Source organism: Musca domestica, unplaced genomic scaffold (assembly GCF_030504385.1).
Source record: "Musca domestica strain aabys unplaced genomic scaffold, Musca_domestica.polishedcontigs.V.1.1 19, whole genome shotgun sequence".
Taxonomy (NCBI): Eukaryota; Metazoa; Arthropoda; class Insecta; order Diptera; family Muscidae; genus Musca; species Musca domestica.
The window spans coordinates 6,040,476-6,061,716 of record NW_026712245.1 but is presented as its reverse complement, the minus strand read 5'-3'; the positions used below and the strand labels follow the sequence as shown (position 1 = coordinate 6,061,716).

At 35.0% G+C, this 21,241-nt stretch overlaps 2 protein-coding genes across 5 annotated transcripts in view; one reads left to right on the top strand and one right to left on the bottom strand.

The window, feature by feature from the left end:
• LOC101890669 (dedicator of cytokinesis protein 9) overlaps positions 1–13,775 on the bottom strand; it is an 87,314-nt gene extending 73,539 nt beyond the window's left edge. For 2 of the 4 annotated variants that reach the window (XM_059121179.1, XM_059121180.1), the window contains exon 1: positions 12,083–13,774. In XM_059121179.1, the coding sequence (XP_058977162.1) occupies positions 12,083–12,181 (99 nt within the window). In that variant the 5' untranslated portion in view covers positions 12,182–13,774. Of the gene's footprint in view, positions 1–12,082 lie in introns of all 4 variants that reach the window. The other 2 variants (XM_059121178.1, XM_059121177.1) reach the window with 2 other exon arrangements.
• A 2,106-nt stretch (positions 13,776–15,881) lies between these two features.
• LOC101887587 (interaptin-like) lies at positions 15,882–18,707 on the top strand. The gene is made up of 7 exons (XM_059121397.1): positions 15,882–16,004; positions 16,898–17,124; positions 17,187–17,607; positions 17,670–17,819; positions 17,902–18,030; positions 18,082–18,444; positions 18,512–18,707. Exons 2-7 carry the CDS (start codon positions 16,907–16,909, stop codon positions 18,584–18,586), a joined length of 1,356 nt encoding a protein of 451 aa, XP_058977380.1. The 5' UTR covers positions 15,882–16,004; positions 16,898–16,906; the 3' UTR covers positions 18,587–18,707.
• Positions 18,708–21,241: the final 2,534 nt, after the last annotated feature.

Below are 21,241 nucleotides of genomic sequence, written 5' to 3'. Positions count from 1 at the left end.
TTCATTCGACCGTACTTCTTCGAAATGCTACAAATCTTAACGTATCTGTGAATGGTTAGCACTACCGTGACATGAAATCCAACTTTTTTTGCTTAAAGTGCAAGAACTTGAATTGAATGGCCTGTGGTTGCAAAAAGACGGTGCCGATGAGAGTTCAGGACCGGTCAATTGGTCGCCTAGATTATAAGATATGAGGCATTGGAAGACAATATTGAAGCGTCTATTCATGAGATACACCGCCCGAAATGTTGAAAAGAGTGTGTCAAAATTTGACTAAGACGATTGACAGTTTTGAAGGCGCAGTCGCGGTCAATATTTCCTTGAACTTATCTTCAAACATTAAATTTATGGACCATACTATCGATTCAAATATAGATTTCATGAATTTTTCTGAATTATATGTCTATTCTTTTTTTTTTTTTTTTGAAAACTTTCCTATAACTACTAAAACAAGTAAAAAACATTAAGTTCTGCATGGCCGAATTTTTACTACACTCCACCTTTATGACTAGAATCCAGAACCCATGAATATTGGGAGGTACTGTTACATGGCATCTATACCAAAATGTGGGCCGATATATCTATATTTTCAGCACCAACCATCCTAGACACAATACAAATTGTTCTGCCAAATTTTGAAGCTCTACGTCAAATAATCTGGGCTGTATCGTGATTTCAACAGACAGACAGACGGAAGACGTTAAATTAACTTAGAATTTTATGCTGATCATGAATGGGGTCTACGACCAATATTTAGGAATGTTACAAACGATATGACAAAGTTAATATATCTGGGTTTTGAAAGAGGAGGGTATAAAAATCACCCTCGATATCAATCAATCCATAGTGTGCCAGTTCTGCTATTGACGTGTGATTTTCAGCGTTCTCTATCCCTGAGAAGGAACTATTGCATCCCATCGGTCTTATACAGATTTTCAACTGATCAGTATCTGGTCACTATAGTTCTCAATAAAATAAGTAACAAACTTTCAAAGTCAAAGGACCAAATATAATTATTAAAATATGTACAAGTCGAAGGACCAAATTTATTCAAAAAAGTTCAATAAATGAAACATGCATTTAAGAAACGAATGAAAAAAATTTAATAAATTCTCAAAGGTACATGCCAAAATGTATATTCTTCCCTCGTATATATGTTTGTGTGTGTTTATATACAGAGTGTTTTTGGCTGTGAAATCGGCTGTCACAGTAGCTGGGAGATGATTTACATACATAATACAATAATACACATAATGACAATAATGAATATGATTATCATAATGCTGCTCATGACGATGATGATGGAGGACTGGGAGTATGACGATGCTCCTCTGTTGGTAACATTTATTTATAATAATCATTAGAAAATTATGGGAAAAAATGCTATCATCTTTGAGCCATAAAAATTTCATACATGGGTATGGTGGGGAAGTGTGTCAGACAGACGATAGTCAGACGCTAGTCAGTCTTACTGGCTGAGTGTAAAAATGTGTGTGTAATATGGTCATGCATGGAAATTGTATTTGGAATATGGAATGTGTGAGCTTCTCTGTAGTACTCAAGGAAGATGTAGTAATGTGGGAATATGAAAAAAGTGTAATGACTATTTAAATATTTAATTTATAAATAATTTAAAAACAAAAAATGTAAACAATATGATAACCATTTGCCATATGGTGGAAGAAGGTCAATGAGGAAGATATATATTTTTTTCTTTGCATCTCTAATAAGATTTCCATAATTGATGAGCCCAGACTGCATTGACCTTCAACCTTTTTGGTTTTTTTCATGGCAAATAGAAAAAGAAGTTAAAAGAAGTCAAAAAGAAAACACAACTTTCATTTACAACAAAAACGTTTTTCCTTTCTTTTGGCCAAACATTGAGAGGAAGAAAAGTAAAAGGTAAATTTTCACAACACATTTAGTACACACTGAGATTGCAAAGAAACAACGATTTACCGAATGATGACTATGACTCTCTTTGACGGGAAACTTCATCTGGTTGTTTGTTTGTCCAAACCGTTGCCAAGTAAAATGACATGAACGGAGGGATGTAAAAGAGGAAGAAAGAGAAAAAATGTTAATCTTGTTAGTAAATTTGGCAATGGAATTGAATTCACTACATTCACAATTAATAAGATATTTTTTAATGTTGTTTTACAAATGTCGTAGAACAAGTTTTTGTGGTACATCATCAAAAAGTAAGCACAATTTCACGATATACTTATGACTCTGCGATTACCAAGTAATTACAGTCAGAAAATTTGGGCTAAAATTAAATTGAGTTATTCACAATTAATAAGAGTTTTAAAAAAATATTTATTCCTTAATTCCAACATTGCATCGTCTAAAAGAGCCCTCTCATGACCAGGGGTTTTATGTCCTTAACCATAGCTAACGACATCGTTAGAGTGGGATCTTATGTGTTGTTGGGGAAGAACGAGTTATTTTAGTCTAGTCTTGGGAATGAACTGCTAATGACAGGTTAGCAATGTATTTTCAGTTGAAATTTAAATAGCCCATCTACTTTAAAATCGAACAAGGAATTACTTGCGGAACTCCAGTTTTCTCGATTTTACTCGCGAGCGAGAGTGCTCGAAGAGTACGAGTTTTACGCAAAGTTCACTCTCCACTATTTTGCTTAAGTCGGTAGCGATCCCGAGTCACTCCTGTTTGGGGAATATGAATGGGATTCAAAATCCTCGGAATAGAATAAAGATGTACTCCACGAGTGAAATCGGGTACAAAAGGCCGGTGGCTAGAGTAACGCCTACACCCACCCCAAAATTAGCAAAACATGCACAGTCTTATTCGAGTGTGTTCTTCCTTCTACTCGCAGGAGTACTCCGGGTCGAATTCAAGAGCGTTTTATTCCTCACTTGAATCAGAGCGAGCATTCGAAGTTCTGCTTTAATATGAGTTTTCGTGTAGCCCCCATATAACGATATAAGGAGGCACAATGTTCGATATTTTGATGATTTTAGCGGCATTATTGACTGGAATCGTTTCAAATTACATATTCGAATTTCATAAAAGTGCCCATTAGCTCTGCCTCGGACAAAAAATTTCGTATGCAGGTCCACATCTTCGTAGCCACCATATAACGATGCCTCCCGATATTATGTATTTTGACGATTTTAGTGACGTTATTCACCGGAATCGTTTCACATTTCGTATTTGAAGTTCGTAATGGATATTTCAACCTATGACAGGAAATTGTCTATGCAAGTCCACGTCTTCGTATACCCCATATATAACGGTACCTCAATTTTTTCGGTATTTTGATGATATTAGCGACTTTATTCAACGGAATTGTTTTAAATTTCCTTTTTGGGTACCACAGCCAAATCCAAATAACTTTCAAAATATAGCTAAGGCTTAGCCATATTGACTTCAGTTGATACAAATTTTTGACTTCGACCTTTGAAACAACAATAATGATCTAAAATGTTATATAAAGTTAATCGAAGACTTGAACCAATATTGAATACATTTTTCAAGGAGGTGTTCCACCTACGGAGAATCGATTTCGAATTTCCTGGTAGTGTTTCAATTTTTGAAAGCGGATTTTCTATCTTTCGAGAAAATCAACTTCAATTCTTTTAAAAAAGATGATAGCTGAAGCCTTCAGAACGTAGAGAAACAGAAGTTACTATATACCTAGGATCGGATCCTAATATTGCAAATCTTCTGCGGGAGATATATATCCAAACATGGATTTGTATTAGAAAATTAATTGAAAGGAGAATTTAGAAACTGACGTAAATTATCAGATATACATTAATAGGCTATACGAAGAATTGTACCTGTATAGACAATTACATTTTCTGTCACAGGCTGTAGTACCCATTAGGAACTTCAAATACGAAGGCCTAGACTTTCTTAGACAATTTTCTGCCATAGAATATAGTATCCTTTCGGAACAACAAATATGAAATTTGAAACAATTCCGGTGAATAATGTTCCTAAATTATCAAAATACCGAATATCGGGGGTACCGTTGTATGGGGGCTATACGATATCGTGGACCGATATAGCCCTACTTTAAACTTGACCTGCCCGCAGACGATAGACTGGCCTGAGCAAAATAATAGCTCCCTATGATAATTCATTTTAACTCAAGCGTGATGTCTAAAATTATTATTTCGATGAGTTACAAACGGAATGACAAACTTAATATACCCTCCATACTATGTATGGTGGGGGGTATACCAATGGTGTGACAAAAATAAAACGTGTACACGGTAAGAGTAGAAGCTGCTCGTTTTCGAGCGAATTTTACTCACACCCAAAAAGCGATTAGGGCATACTGGCAATAGACCTTCTGGTGGAATTCAATTGGTACGTAAGTTTCTAAGCTCTGATGTAGTATATAATTATGTCCAAATTTCCCTTAAATAATATTGGTTCAAGTCATTCCCATTAAAAATTTCTCTGTATCGGGTATTGATAGAATTTTCTCTCTCACGTTCAAATATGGCAAAAAGTTGTGGAACAATAAATGGAAAACATTTATAGGAAATAATTATTATTAGAAGTAATTCATTTTAATAATGTTCATTAAGTTATTTGCTCTCATATATTTCTCACAAATGTTATGCCACGATCGTAGGCTATGAGTGCAAATTAATTTTTCGCCAAATAAACCATTTTCTATTCTCACAGAGAATTCAAAGGACCGAAAAAATTTCTGCAAATTTGAGATTTCTTACACAAAATACCTACATATGGATCTAGGTATGTATACGAATGTACAAATATCCGTAGGAAGTAATCTGGTTATTATATCACTATCAAGTGGTAATAATTAAAAAAAAATACCATCCGGCAATATCTTTCTTTGTGTGTGTGCACATAAAATTTGTCAACGTGTGTGCTTTTTGTTTGTTCAATCGAAAATTTTATTTAGAGAAATTATTAAGTAGCCGAAGCCACAATCAAATTTGCAATTAGCAGTGATTTTTCGAAAACTTGTTTTGTTGTCATTAAACAAAACGGATCACAAGACAAATATCACGATTGAATCGATCGGAGTTTCAGTCAATACACAAGTGACAATATTTTTTCAAAGCAAAAAGATTCGATTTCGATTTCCGTTTATTTTTCTCGTTTTATTTATAAAAAAATTTAATTGAGTTGGAAGCAAAAGTACAAACATCATTAGGAAACTCTACAAACCGACTAACTGAATGGCTGGCTGGCTGACTGAGTGACTGACTGACTGCGATTTCATGACATAATAATTTATTTATTTACATTGTTGAGGATGGGGGATGTTTAATTATTCTATTATTTACTAGTTTGTTTATTGTTAAATGCGCGAGCTATTGTTAAGCAAATAAGTTTGGCGTTGGCATGAAAACTTACTTGGAGTGTAATCAAAGTAGTAGCGTTTTTAGCGTTCATAGAGGACAAATTGTATTCTGGAAATCTTGGATTAGTATGGCAATTGTTGTTCCCATGTGCATTCACCTGTGATCGTGGCATGTAAATTGGGGGGGGGGGGGGGGGAGGAATAGAATAAAAATAATTTTATGGACAGTACTGTTTCCATCTGGGTCTAAGTTTGACAAAAATAAAAATATTTCGAAAATTTAAATGGAGGTCTTCAAAAATTATCTGTATTTAGCAGAAATATTAATACGTTGTGCTATGTTCAGAAATATATACTACGTTCACTTTTCAAAAATGTTGACCCTTTGAAAAGTTACAACGAAAAGACTGAGCTTATAATAGTGTCGTTCTTAAATAATGTGCTTTGAAATAAAATGTGCTTTGTCTATATCTGAAGTTCAGAATTCAGATTTGCCCGTTTTTACTCACAAGTGAAATATAATTACGGGTTGGATCAAAAAACCTCGAAAGTGGTATTTTTACCAGAAGTTTATTCTCCACTCTTTTATTTTATGTGAAAAAGCTCGCGAGTAATTGCTGCTTGAAAAATAAGAATGGAAGTCGGAATACTCGAAATAGAAGAAATCGATTGGAATTCATACGCTATGTTGGGGCTGGTTGGCGACACTGTTCTTCAATTTATTATTTTTTTTGTTTCGTTTGCAGCTATATTGAGAAAATACAGATTCACAATACCCATGCCCATGACAAGTTCTCGGCAGGAATAGGATCTGCTCGTTAAAATCTTGGAGCGCACTTTACGCACCCACTCGAAGTGGCCCTTTCTGAGCTTTGATTTGAACCAATTTAAATCAATTTTAGCTGGATTTATTTTTGACTGACTTGGACGGACTTATTATTTTTGTCAGGTAAAATAAAGTAATTCAGCCATGTAACTAGAGAGGGTATATCATTTGATACGGCCAAAACGTGCCTCAGCAAAAAACAGTTTTTGGCCCTAGGTCTCTTTGGACCAAATTCATTTCAGGACATTTGGAGTCGATCTAGCTATGCTCGTCTGTCTGGCTGGCTGGCTGGTGCGCACGATAACTCTCGAAGGGAGTATTCCATTTCATCCAAACTTGGTACATCGTATTTTATTATTGTCAAACTTAGATCGGTCCACTTCTTCTGGTACCTCCACCACATAATGTCAATATTTTCAAAGAAAATAATTTATTGCACAGAAAGAGAAAGGATAATCCAATTTTGCGCCAACTTTGCAAATCCTAATATTTGCATCAGTGCTAGGTCTGGTGTGAAAATGGGATATATCGGTCGACTCCTCCTGGTACCTCCCCCACAAAGGGTCAAGATTTTGAATATTCATGAAGATCAAAAAACGCGAAATTAACATCCGATTCCATTCAGACTTGGTGTATCTAAATATTTCCATCAACACAAGATCTGTTATGAAGATGGTACAGATCGAACCATTTCTTCTGGTACCTCCCCCACAAAGGGTCAAAGTCTTGAATAACCCAAACGATCATAAAATCCCAAATAAGCATCTGGATCTCCTCAGATTACACACATCACAATATTTTTATAAACACAAATCTGGTGTGAAAATGGGATATATCGGTCGACTTCTTCTGGTACCTCCCCCACAAAGGGTCAAAATTTGGAATATTCATGAAGCTCGTAAAACACGAAATTAACATCAGATTCCATTCAAACTTGGTGCATCTCAATATTTTTATCAACACAAGATCTGCTATAAAGATGGTGGTGATCGGACCATTCCTTCTGGTACCTCCCCCACAAAGGGTCGAAGTTTTGAATAACCAAAACGACCATAAAATCCCAAATAAGCATCCGGTTCTCCTCAAATTACACAAATCACAATATTTTTATTAACCCAAGGTCTGTTGTGAAAATGGGTTACATCGGCCCACAACTTCTAGTCCCTCCCCCACAAGGGGTCAAATTTTTGATATCCATGAATCTCGTAAAACACAAAATTAAAATCCGATTCCAAATCCATCTCCTCAAATTTCCCACACACAAACAACCATGAGGTACCAGAAGCTCATCCACAACAGAGGGTCACAATTTTCAATACTTATATCTGTCATAACTTGCAAAATAAGTCGGCGATTCTTTACAACTTGTTATATCTAAATATTTCTCTTAATCAGAAATCAGATATGAATATGTAATTTATCGGAATTTATGATTTCGCATAAAATTGGATATAAATGTCAGATTTCCTTCAAATTTTGCAAATACCAATATTTTTATCTGTATTAGATGAACATCATTGGTCCTCACGCATATTTCCACATTTTCCAAAAAAATGTACATATCTCATATAAAGTATAAGAAGTAGTCGATATAGTCCAAATCTGACACGTTGTAATATTTATGTCAGTCTTAGGTCAGATACGAATTGGACAATATTGGCCAAATGCTTCGGAACTTCTCCCATAAAGGGTGAACAGTTTGAATAATCATAACTCAAGACTGGGGATATAGATCTGTCGGCAAAACCCACTGATACTATTTTACTTCTTTATCTCAGGAGCTCTCCCGCTCAAAGTCGTGTGAGTTTCACACTATGAAAAAATTGGAGCGAGTTTCTCGAATCATGATTTTTTTAATTCCAATGTTGTAAATAACGTTTACATTAACGATTGTACCGATGAATATGCTTTTATCCAAATATTCCAGCGCTTAGTAAAAATTTTGAGATTTTGATTATCAGAATTCCCAAAGCATTTTTCTTTCACAATACTGATTCTCATCGAAGGCTTTTCCAAAGCTCCTTTCAACTCTTATAAAATAAATGCTTTTCAAAAATTGTGATAAACATTTTGAAAATACCCATCACAATTTTGAAATTTCCCGCACTCAATAAACAACGTATTCTTTAATCGCACAATCATAAAATTCTTTGGAAAAAGAAGGAACAACATCCACAATAGAAAATGGAAAAGAACAAACAAAACATTGACCATGAATTTCGTAATTCAAACAAACACACCAAAAATCCCATTTGGAAAATGTATGCGGGTCAGTGTTGCAAGACAAGGCAGGTATACGATTTTTTTTAAAGGGAAACGCCTTATCGCCATTTACAACGGCTACTTACTCCGGCTAAGTAATTTTCAAATAAAAGAATTTTTTCTTATTTATTTTGTTTAATGAATTTGAACAGGAGAGAAGAGAGGGAGAGATGTGGAAAAATGTAAATAAACTTTGTGCCACAAAGTGAGCAATGACCACATGGAATGCTTGGATTGGCATGCGGCATATTCCGGTCAAGCAGGTAATATTGGCATAATTACATATTCACATTGCCAGACCCAAGTGCGGTTATGGTGCTTGTGTTTGTTTCCCACTAGACCCCCAATGATGTGTGAAGATTAGAAAAACAATTTTTGTGTATTACCATAAAACCATTTATCAGTCTATAGAGTTTTTTTTGGGTAATTCTAGTGCCATACGTCTCTCTCCATCTCTCTCAGTTTTATTTTATTGTGCTATAGAATGGAATTAGGTATTCATTTCATTGCGTCATAAAATGTGGTTTTGACCTTCGCTTGAAGTGCCGTGTTATTGATGTGTTTTTTTTTTGTTATTATTGTTGTCTAAACAAAAACATTTGTTAGAATCATCATCAGAACATAGATGCTGCTATCTTTTCTATGAATTTTTGCTTAATTGAAATTTATGTTGAGTATTTTTGCTCTTTTTTGTTGGTATTATGAGAGATGATCATATTTGTTTGCTACTTGAGCACCGTTGGTCAAAATCAGGAAATTTTCATTTCGATGTGGTCATATGGATTATGGAAGTATCGAATGCCTTGAATGAAGCTAGAATTTTTTCCAATTTTTTTTAATGTTGCAAATTTTCACTTCTTGTGAAGATTTAAAGCTCCAGTGCGAATATTCCTTCGGAACTCAGATGTAATTTTCGAGGCAGCTCTCGATCTTTAGCTACAATAGATGGCTAATGGTCTCCGAGAACTGTATTATCTTCATGTAACAGCTAAAGGTTCTAATTTTTTATTTGGTTCTGCCTTGAAATGGAAGGATAGGAGTTAAGCCTGGTGATATTGGCTTAGTTGATTAAGTTTGGCTGGGTTAAAGAAGTGAATCGTGTAGTGCTCAATGTAAGCCCAATCGCCCCAAAACCCAGAGTGTGTTGAGGTAGCTCTGGCACTGCATCGCCTGAATGTTACCCGCATGATCAATATCTTCTGTAGCATTAGTATGAATACTACTCAGCCTGCCTTACAAGTTTCTTGATCTGGAGGCTCTCTGGTGTGGTTGGTCCTACACTCTGTGAGTCTCACAGCAAGGAGGTATTGCAACAAAAGCATGCATTTATGTTGATGTACCGGGCACCCTGTAGCAGACCATACTGTTACCCAGAGGTAACCACAGACCGACATATAGCGTCAAAAGAGGTCAGCAAGGAGTCCATGTATGCAGCTTAATTGTGGCAGGCTAATGCCATGAGAATCTCGTTCCTTCTTTTCAATCAAAGGCTATGTCTTAAGTGTCTGTGTCTTAAGCCTTGCCGAACTCCCCGTTACACTCTACGGAGTTTGAACCTTTTTTTCGAAAATCCACGTGGCCACTCTCTCCAGCAACTGCCTAATAATTAAATTTTCTATAAAATGAAATAAGAAATAGATTAAATTTTCCCAAGCAAAATGTCCTACAACATTTTATTACCTTTGTTGATTTTCCTCCTCTTTCAATTCAAATTGCATTTAGTTTTTCCTCCGATCTCAAAACATTTTCAATTTCCAGTAAACTGTTGACTCAGATGTTGTTTTCAAAGTTCTTACCAATCCCTTTAAGGGGTCAATAATCTTGGGAGCACACACAGCTAGCTCCATGTGTAAACAGAGTTATGAAACAAAAAGAAGAAGAAACGAGAAAAAAACACGAAATGCAGCACGAACTTTTGCCACTGAATGTTGTTGGCGCTCAACAAAACGCTGCAAGGCAACCATGTTGATGATAAAGGCTACCACCATACACATAATATGCACGAAGAGTGTGAGCAGTGCAATGTTGGGTGACAAAACTTAAAGTGAGGAAATAAGGTGTGGGCCGGTTCCTTTTGGTGACTACACATGTTTTGGATGGCATGTAGGTATGCATGGCGGGGTGTATTTCACATACAACGAATGATGACGCTTGGGAATTTGCAACATACACGCATTGCCGCAGACACAAGAGGTGCACACTCGCAACCATTTTGTATTGCAAAATTTAAGTTTTAAATATACAGAAGGGTGAGTATAAGTGTGACACACCCTTTTTCCAAAAAAAGGTTTCACAAAAATTAGGAATGCCTATTGTGATTCAATTGTTCTTGTTCTAAATATCGTGTTCTGTTAAAAGATTCTAGAATTTACGATATATACAAATATTTTTGACTAAATTCCTAGAACAACCAATTGATGACCGGAAAAATGAGCTCGGATATTCCAAAAAATGCAAGTATTTACACCGGAACAGAAAGAAAATAGACTCAATAGAGCTAAAGAGTTGCTTCGCTTGGCCGAAAGTGGTGAACTGCCGAATTTGGTTTTCTCCGATAAGAAAACATTCATTGTCCAGCAGTTTGTAAACAAGCATAATGATCGTGTTTTCTTGCCAAAGTGGTCAGCTAAAAATGTGCACCTTCCGTTGGACCCCAGAACTCAAGCGCCTGCCACGGTGATGGTGTGGGTCGCCATTACAGCCGATGGTCGCTCTCAGCTCGTATTAATCGACCGTGGCATCAGAATAAATGCCATACTATTATTGCCAAAAATATTCTGGAGTGTGTATTAAAGCCTTGGGCATGCAAACATTTTGGCCGCAGAACTTGGACATTCCAACAGGACTTAGCACCATCGCACTCAGCACTCGCCACCCAAGAATTTTTACAACATGAGGTTCCTCGCTTCATTTCCAGCTCTCAATGGCCACCAATCCGTTGGACTATTGTGTCTGGAGTATTTTGGAAAGCAAGGTTGGCACTAAAAAATACCAAAGTGTCGACAACTTCAAGCAAGCGCTTGAATTTAGGTAGCCTTGAAAAAAAATATATATAAATCCCATGTCTCCACTCCTATACATTTATGTTTCAAATCAATCCTAATTCACTTCCTTTCCTATTGTCATAAATTCCACATTTATTGAATCATATTCAACATAAAGCCGTTGTTTTGTCAGCGAATTCGGTTTTCGGGTCAGAATGATAATCATTCAGATAAAAATATATATTTAATGGACGTAAGCAAGGAGGTTCTCATGGCAGCTAAACTCTTTCCAATAATGAATAATATATTTATTTGCTTTCCGGCTAAGGGACACAGCCTTCACCCTTTCTCCTGGGTACGACACAGTCATTGCATTATGAAAATTCAAGTTCAATTATGGGTGACTAACAAAAACTGCATAATTAGCTCCAAAACACCTATATCTTACATGAAAGCAATTTGTTACAGAATTTGTCTGTTAAGACAATCTCCATGAAATAGTTCCAAAATGCATTTCTTGCAACATTGTGCGTCCCACAAATCCCCAACTTTTTACACAATTTCAGGACATATGATCCATAAATAAAATATTTTTTATGATTATTTTTCATTTTGCCTCACTTTCCCTTCAAATTTTCTCTACAAATAAAGACCCTATTAATATGTTTTAATTAATAATTAACTTGAAGCACTTACCAACACTGCATTTTCCCGCACCACCTGTGACACGGTCTCACGCAACTGGGCTGCCATACCCGGCTTATTTAAAGCACGGGTGAATTTACGTTCTGTCATTGTTCAAGGGGCGACGCACCGCAATGCTCCTTTTTTCCTGTGGCAAAGAGGCGCGCAGACGCTCTTCTTCTTTTTTTCTGGTTTATTTTTATAACACTTCACCTTTTTATTTGCTGTTGTTAGTTATTCACAAAATTTTATGGATTTTTAGCATTTATTTGAACTATTTTTAGATTTTTCCCGACACATTTTGCAAACATGAAACAAGATTTAAGTATGCATGACGTAGTGAGAACATAGAGAATGAAAAACAATGAATTAAATTTAGGAGAGAGAGAGATAGAGAGTACGAAACTTTGGGGAAACAAATTCTAATAGAGTAAAATAAACTGAGAGGGATGGGGAGTAACAAACATCAAATTCAAAACAGAGATGCCCCAACTGGTTTGTTGTTATTGTATAGAATTTGTTGTGTTGTTGTTCTCATTGTATGGGCAGCTGTTTTTGTTATTGTTGTTGCGAAAAGTTGTTTTTGCCGCTGTTATTGCATTATTGTTATGGCTTGATTGGAGTTGTTGGGGCTTAGTTGAATTAGAGAACAAGAGAGGAGGAAGAGCCACAAACCGAAAAAACGCGTTAATGCCACAACATACCGTGTTGATAGTTCTTGTTGTTGTCGTTGTTATGACGTGATGAGTAATCCTTGTTGTTGTTTGAATGTCTTCCTCTTCTTCTTGCTTTCAATTACTGTACGGTTGGTATGTGGCAGGTTTTTGCATCTGCCTTTTCAACGATTGGATAGGACTTTAGGTTTATGTTTATTTAACTTCCTTTTCATTCTTATTCCTTAGCGGCTTTTGACCATATCATACACACACACTTGCACACTGTTATACACACAGTAAGCTCAACCAAATTCTTTTGTACTTTTTTAAGGAAAGAACACTTTAATTTTTGTAACAATTGCAAGACTTTATTTAATTGAACACGCAAGCAAACATTTTCATTTGTTTATGATGTTCCACCTACACACAATACAATTCGGAATAATTGAATAAACCAGGCATACACAACAATAGCTTGCCAATTTTAGACACATCAATTATTTTGTGTTATTTGCACAACATATCACATTTAAATTTTTTTTTGCACTCCCTTCATGCGGTGTTTATATATTTTGTATTATTTTAACAACAATTCATTGAGTTTTCAAAGATGCTCTGCTTATCTCACAAGATTCATTCTTTCACGACACACTCAAAAGAACAACAACACCAAAAATATACAATATTTATTCATATTTTTTTAAGGCATAGGTATATAGTACACAAATTATGAATGGGGGGCATAGTGTGAAAAAAACACAAATTGCAAAAATTTAGAAACGCAAAATCATATTTCATTTACGAAAACAGAACACAAACAATTGCCACAATGTAAACACAAATAATTGTAAATATTTTTTCTCATATATTTTCACAATTTCAATTTTGCATACATATTCTTCTTTTTTTCTAGTCACACAAACAAAAAGCAAAGCGCGTAGCACGTCGCGCGACAACCACTTTCCGAATTATTTTTCTCAATGTTGTTTCGTGAAGAACGCGTCGAAGTCAACTGCTCTGTTTTGTCAAGGGAGTCAATTTGAAATGTTTTGCTGCGAAATTATACAACGATGCAAGCGATTTTCGATTAATCGACATCTACTTGGGTTCCTTCATTACCTACTTATACTTAGTTGATTTTTTATTCTCTTTTTTTCGAAAAATTAGATTTGCCAATTATATATTTTAACAAACGCCAAAAAGTATGCAACATTGTTGAGACTCAGAAACGGTTAATCACAATAAAATAGTAACACTGTTATTTGCTATTCACTTCGACATGATAACTAATTTTTAGAGGATGAGACATAAACTCATGGCTCAATAAGAAAGGTTGCTCAATTTCAAAGAAACTAGCAAAATGCAACACTGCACTGGACTCTTACAGGATTTTTCGAATTTTTTCGGTAATTTATATTAAGGACGTTTTCTGTTTGTGAGATAGAGAGGTAAAGCGAATGAAAATGGAAAAATGTTAGTCCGACAATTGATCAGCGAGATCTTATAATACACTTGCTCTTATGGCTCCAAAAGAAGCTTCAAGAAAACTAGAAAAATGCAACCTTGGACCGGAGTTAGTGTCAAATAAACTTTTGAAAATGCAACAATTTGTTTTGTCTTTTTTACATTTTTTTTCACAAAATTACTATATTGTGAATCTTACAAAATATGAATGGAATATAAAGCTTTTCCACAAAATTGAATCCAAGATAGAGAGACAATATTGTTTCAACCTAAAATTATGCCCGTTAACGTGGAAAATAAGCATATATCTTTCATCAACAATTTGAAATAATTGCAAATTGTTTTATACACGCCATAGGTAGACGCTTCGACACAGCTGCTGGGACAATGATCTGTCAAAAAAATGTTGGAATCGAAATTGTTGAATGAAAAATTACTCAAATTTGTAAATATTGTTAAAAAATGCATATTATAACAACCTCCGATTGGCGCCGTGTAGGAAAACATATACAAATATACCTATTTTTGAAGAAATATTTAAAAAACTTTGACATATCAATGTTCTCAAGCGTTGATGCATCTACCTGTATTTTTCTACCATGATACACACATATAATAAGTTGTGTTCCAGTACTTTTTTAGTAGTAAAACTAGCAGAAGAGAGAACAGTTCGAAATGTCATTCTCATTTAGGTTTGCTCAAAAAATAAGGGAACGGAAAATTAGCAGAAATGCGATAAAATGTCAAAATTCAAAATTCCCAAAGTAAACAGCCTAAATCGGACTGGTGAAACCTTACTGAAAAGAGCGCCAACATTTAAAAAATGAGTATTGAAGACGATAAGTTAAAATTAATAATTTATAATAATAATTAATAATCTGATTCCTCATTCAGCCAGTCCTCTTCACTGCTGGAATCATCCAAAAGTGAATACATCAGTTGCTCCATATTTTCTCTTTTTGTTTTTTGCACGACAAATATTAGTTTTTCCTTTAGTTTTCAAGTTGATCATTTTCTTTATTGAAATGTATCAATACATTTTTCAGCCTTGTTAGCCCTGCCAATTAAATGTCAAATTTACAATATGCACATTTTTGCTCGGCCAAATTCATGTAGCTAAAACAAGCAGAAATGTGCACCACTCAGCGCCATTTTTTTCTCGAGAGAGCTGCAAGTTTTGCTAGTTTTTGGAGTACTGGAACGCGTTGTAGCAGAATTAGTGCTAATTAGTACTAATTTGCAGGTTCTGGAACACAACTATAATTTGACGGAATAGGGACACCAAAAGAAAAATTGTTCCATGCTTGTTCTCTTCCAGAACCTTCAAGAAAATACTAGTTTTGCATTTTTTTAAATCACAAAGGAAACCCGGTTATCGAATTAAAAATTTTAACATTCTTCCAGTTCTGGAATAGTCCAATTGCATTTCAAATGATTTTTTAATGTTTTTAGCAATCTAAAGGTCATTTATAACAGTCACAAAAATTGAAATCATCGGCTTGCATTGTGTCAACGCATAGTTGCCACAATTTGATACGTTGTATTTAAAGATTCACCCTACCAAACAAAGTAAACAGAAACATATCCCTCCGTCTCTTTTCAAACTCTCACTCTTATCATTTTGTCTCTTTCTTAACCGTCGAATTCTCTCTTGCCATTCTTATTTGCACCGTTTGGAACGCTTTTAATTTTTATGTCGTACTTGCTCGGTTATTGCCGATCGTTTCGTCGTTAGTTTTTGAAAAAGGCGTCAAGAATTCTTGTTAATTTATAACAAAAAACAGATTTATTTATAAAAATCGCTGTAAACACTGGTAAATATATAAATATAATTATACCAATAGGTTTTCCCCAGTTTCGTAAGAGTGAAGTATGTATTATTAATGATTACATGGTTGGTTGGTTGGTTTTGTAGACTTGGAAAATGTTTGCAATTTCAAGCACAAATTTGATTTAAAGAAACAGGTTAAAACGGAAGAAAATATTTAGCGTGGGAACATTTGGAATCAGTATTATATTCCAGCTTTTCCCGATGATAAATGTACTAATATACTCAAGAGATTATGGAAATCCAGAACAAGAGAGGCCTCGTAACAATTCTAGTCTAGAAATGAAAATTTTTCTAGAGGTAGATATTTGTAGTCTGATTCCAGAAAAGCATTTTTTCTTGGGATCCGAGAGGGGAACGCGCATATTTGACCTGATATTTCTGATTCAAGACACGTATATATTTAACATATACAGGTCATAGATATAGTAGTATATGTATGTATATGTAGCTTATAAACATGTTTTGTTAATCCCACAATGACACTGCGATTTTCTTAGGTTGTATAAAAAATCCAGGTCCAAAAACCGATTATTTGCTATAGCTCGGAAGCGATTTATATGACTCATCATTTGACCGCTTGTTGGGACGGTAATTCCATATTACCTATACTGCCTATATGGGTTAAGTATATCCGGGTCCTGAACCCAGTCTTTCCCGTCCCCCAAGAAGAAGCGACTATCTCGGAATCAGTGTAAACATATATCCCAAAAAAGAATAGCAGTGAGTTTTCACTAAACTAGAGTAGTTCCCTAAAAATAGCTAGAAGGGAAGGTTCTGTGTTTGAATTGAGTAACATCCCCAAATAAATTGACGAACCTCTTTCCTACGTAGACCAATTATTATATATCGCCTATAATTTGCTTTATTTTCTTTCAGAATATCAAAATGAATAAAGATGCTGAAAAATCAACTAAAAATAAAACCCCAAAGAAACGCCACCAATCATCCCCTCCTGGAGTCAAGAACATTGAAGCTTTTTTAAAGAAGCAATACGAAACTATAGCCACTGTTAATGATGAACTTAAAAAGGCGGCTGCAGAAAAACAGCAGATAATGTGCTGCATTACAGATAAAAATAAAAATATTCAAGAACTATGCAAAAGGTAAGTTAATTATTTTTGACTGCCCTAAAGCAATACATTTTTTATTTGTTTAACTTTCCTAGTATTGAAGAACGCGACGAGCAAATAAGGAAACTAACTGAAGAATTGTCAGCGGCAAGAGAAAATAATCGTACAATTTTAGATGATTTTCTGGTATTTAAAGAAAAATATTTTAAGTTGGAAGAAAACTATGACCAAGTGCGCCAAATACAAAATCAAGAAATTGAAAATCTCAAAGAACAAATTGAAATGCAAAAATCGATTGAAAATCAACAACTAAATGAATTGTCAAAGCTTTGCCAGGGCCTGAAAGATCAGCTAGAGGAGAAAAATCAGAAACTTGATTGTTTAACTTCAGATTATGCAGATCTATTAAAGAATTCCGATAAATACTATAAGGAATTTGAAAAATTGCAAACAGATTATAACGACTATAAAAATCAAATTTTAAATGAGAGAAGTGTAACGGAAGAGCAGCACAAGGTATGGTGAATTTTTGTACTATTCCTAGTCATGTTATGTCGAATACATATTTTAATTTGCAGAAAGAATTGACTTACCTTCAAGAAGAAATGAAACAAAAGCAAAAAGAGTTTTCCGAAGAACTGGCAAAACTTAATTCGGATGTGACTGAGAAAGATGAAATGATACGGCAATGTATAAAGGACAAGGAAAGTTTGGAAGAAGAAAAGAATGTAAGAAACATTTTTGTCATACAAGAGAGATATTTAATCATGCATAACGAATATTAAATTAATTTCATATGTTCTGTTACAGCGCCGCATTGACGAGCTGAACTACAAGATAAAACAGATAGAAAAAGTATTTGGGCAGCCCACAATTACTGTTCCTCCGAATAACAGACATGCCACTTTAAATAACGAATTTAACGCAGACAAAGAACAGGTAACAACAATATCATAATTTACTTGCGATTTTAGGAATTTTCTTCCACAGCCATCAACAAGTAAAGCGGCAGCTGTAGCCACCACCAACAATGTGGCCATAACAAAACCACAAATTCGCCGAGAATCTGTGGAAACCAATTCCAGCAGTGCCAGTGATTTTATTGAGCTATCATCCCGTGTACGCCAAAAGAAAATTGCTAGGCCACAATATAATCCCAATACCGATAGATATGCAGAACAAAATAAAGCCCAAAACTATAATAACCGGAAGAGGGGTCATCATCATCAAGGATTGGCAAATAATTCCTCTCAGGCATCTAAAAAGAAGGGACTTCACAACACAGCGTCTTCGGATGAAAATGATAATGATTTTTTGATTCCTGAATGGCGTCCCAACACCAGACAGGGACATGTAAGGGAACACCTTATTTTTTATTGACAAAAGGAAATAGTAATTACTTTTATCTACATTGTTACAGTATGTTCCCGAAACTGAAACAAGCGCTTCCGAAGGTTTTTGCAAATCAAAACGTTCTAGGAAGTCAAATGTTTAAAACGGCCTTCAATATTTTGTTTTAATTTTTTATTAATATTTGAATTTAAATTTGTTTTAAATGTTGATTATCATAAATGGTTGGAAAGGTTTTAAGGGAAAATCAATAAATACCATTGAATCGTAACAAATATTCTCAGTTCAAGTTCACATAAAGAAGTACCAGTTAAAATCCGTTGGGTTTTCATAAGCATTTACGCGAAATTAAATCCAATTGATTTGAGCATTCCTGAAAATCAATCAAATCGCTAACCAAAAACAATCTATTGATTTTTAATATCTTAATATATTTAGTTTGATTTTAGTGTGCTTTTTTAGAATTTGCTGCCACACATCCTGGTAGCCCTGGCCATCCTCCAAAACTGGAAGCAAGTAAGTACAGCACTTTTAATAGTTTGGAATCTTTAATAATTAGTTAATTTTTCAGAACTTTTCTGCTGAAAATATAGGAAGAGCTTTGCAATTTTTCCGAATACAGTTGAAGTCGACTGGTTTTCTAAAGCTTAACTTCAAAATATCCATATATGTGAAGTCGAATTCACTTGATTTGAGTGGTCTTGAAATTCAACCTAGTCGTCTACTTATATTTTGAAATGAAATAACCGTCAATTTATTTTCAATACGCATAAATTTAGTTTTTATTTTAATGTATCAATATCATTTCAAGAACCGCCAAGCTATATCTCAAAAGTCATGGATATCGCCCAGAAAAACTGGATTTAAGTACTACATCTCTTACATAGGTTTTACATCATTAATAATATTTTCATTTTATTTTATTTTTTTTTTTTTTTTAGAATTTCTTGATCTCCCAAATTTGGAAGGGCTTGCATTTTCTACAGAAAAGTTGGAAGCAATTACAGGCAACTCTTACATCGATTTGAAAATTTCAACCAAACGTAGAACATATGCTAATCCCTGCGAAAAACATATATTTCTGGCATGTGTGTCCTAAAAGACACAAAAATGTTTGGGTCCCATCTTCACTTCCGTTGAACAAAAATTTTCATGATTGGTATCAAGGGGCTTAGAACTGAGGAAAACGTTCCAGAACAAATCAACTTAATCCGAACTAATTTTAATCCAATTGGAACATTGAATGAATTGGAATCTGCTTGGGTAAGTGATAAATATGATAATATCAACTTGAAAATGTTTATATCTATATAGTCTATAAATTCCACAAGTGAGAACATAAAAGTAGTTATCCAAGAACATTCTTGTCGAACAGCTTGGATTAAATAATACAATACGAATTCTGCATCAAAAACTATGTGTCCCTAAACTTAACAATGGAACGATACATTTTGTGATTTGTGTTGTGTTTTTCAATGTTTATTGAAATTAATGTGCCATTTTTTTTTTTTAATTTTTAAATATTGACCGGAAAAAGTACCTTGTAGATGTCAAAGTTTGAGAGACCACTGTTGTTAGATGGTGCTCGAGAACAACTTCCAGCAAAATTTCTTTCTAAGGGTTAAGGTCTTCAAATCATTAACGAGAAATTGAATTCTGTCCATCTTAGGGGAGCATATATTATTATTAGTAGATATAGTTGGTAGTAACGAATCCAATAATCCGCGGGAATGGGACGAGAGTCTCATTTCAGATGCCTGAGTGCCTATGCCCCAACACAGAGGATTAGCCCCAAATTAGCTAATACTGTGTTGGTACTCTCACAATATGGATCCTTAACATTGGAATTGATACATTATGTCTCATTATCTGTCGAATGAATTGTGATAGAAGGCTAAAATTTTCCACCTGTGTTTTAGGTCAATAGGCAGGTCAAGTTCGTAAATGGTCCATGTCATTCAAGGTTTTCGTATGGGCTCTATTTAGCGGGAATATTCAGTATTTTTTCACTTTAAGACATAATTTCCAATTTCGGGGTAAAGCCGTTGAAATTCCAAACTGTGCAAGAACTTACACCGCAACAGAAGGAAAATAGACTCAAAAGAGCAAAAGAGTTGCTTCGCTTGGCCAAAAGTGGTGAACTGCCGAATTCGATTTTCTCCGATGAGAAAACATTCGTTGTCCAGCAGTTTGTAAACAAACAAAATTATCGTGTTTACTTGCCAAAGAGGTCAGCTGAAAATGTTGTTCAGTTGGCTACCAGAACTCAAGCGCCGGCCATGGTGATGGTGTGGGCCGCCATAACAGCTCTCCGCTCGTACTAACCGACCGTGGCATCAGAATAAATGCCGAATATTATCGCTAAAATATTCTGGTGGGTGTATTAAGCCTTGGGCACGCAAACATGTTGGCCGCAGACCTTGGACATTGCAGCCTCAGCACGAGCCACCCAAGAATGGTTACAAAATGAAGTTCCTCGCTTCATTTCCAGTGCACAATGCCCACCAAAATCTTCGGGTACCAATCCATTGGACTATTGTGTCTGGAGTATTTTGAACAAGGTTGGCACTAAAAAATACCAAAGTGTCAATCACCTCAAGCAAACGCTTCGCCGGGAATGGGCCAAAATACCGCAGAGCGTGTGACGGTTTCATTGGCTGTTTGAAGACCATAATTCGTGCCAAAGGTGACCAACTCGAACAAATCTAATTGTTTTTCTAAAATTTGATGCTATTTCCGACATTGTTGCTTTCATTCAATAAAATTTTAAGAAATGTAAAATTTATGGTGTTTGACTTTG

Excerpts from the sequence above, each read along its gene's own strand:
- LOC101887587 (XM_059121397.1), top strand. The coding sequence starts at position 16,907 with ATGAATAAAGATGCTGAAAAATCAACTAAAAATAAAACCCCAAAGAAA. Across the intron at positions 17,608-17,669 it reads TAACGGAAGAGCAGCACAAG|AAAGAATTGACTTACCTTCA; the intron begins GTATGGTGAATT and ends TTTAATTTGCAG. Across the intron at positions 17,820-17,901 it reads GTTTGGAAGAAGAAAAGAAT|CGCCGCATTGACGAGCTGAA; the intron begins GTAAGAAACATT and ends GTTCTGTTACAG.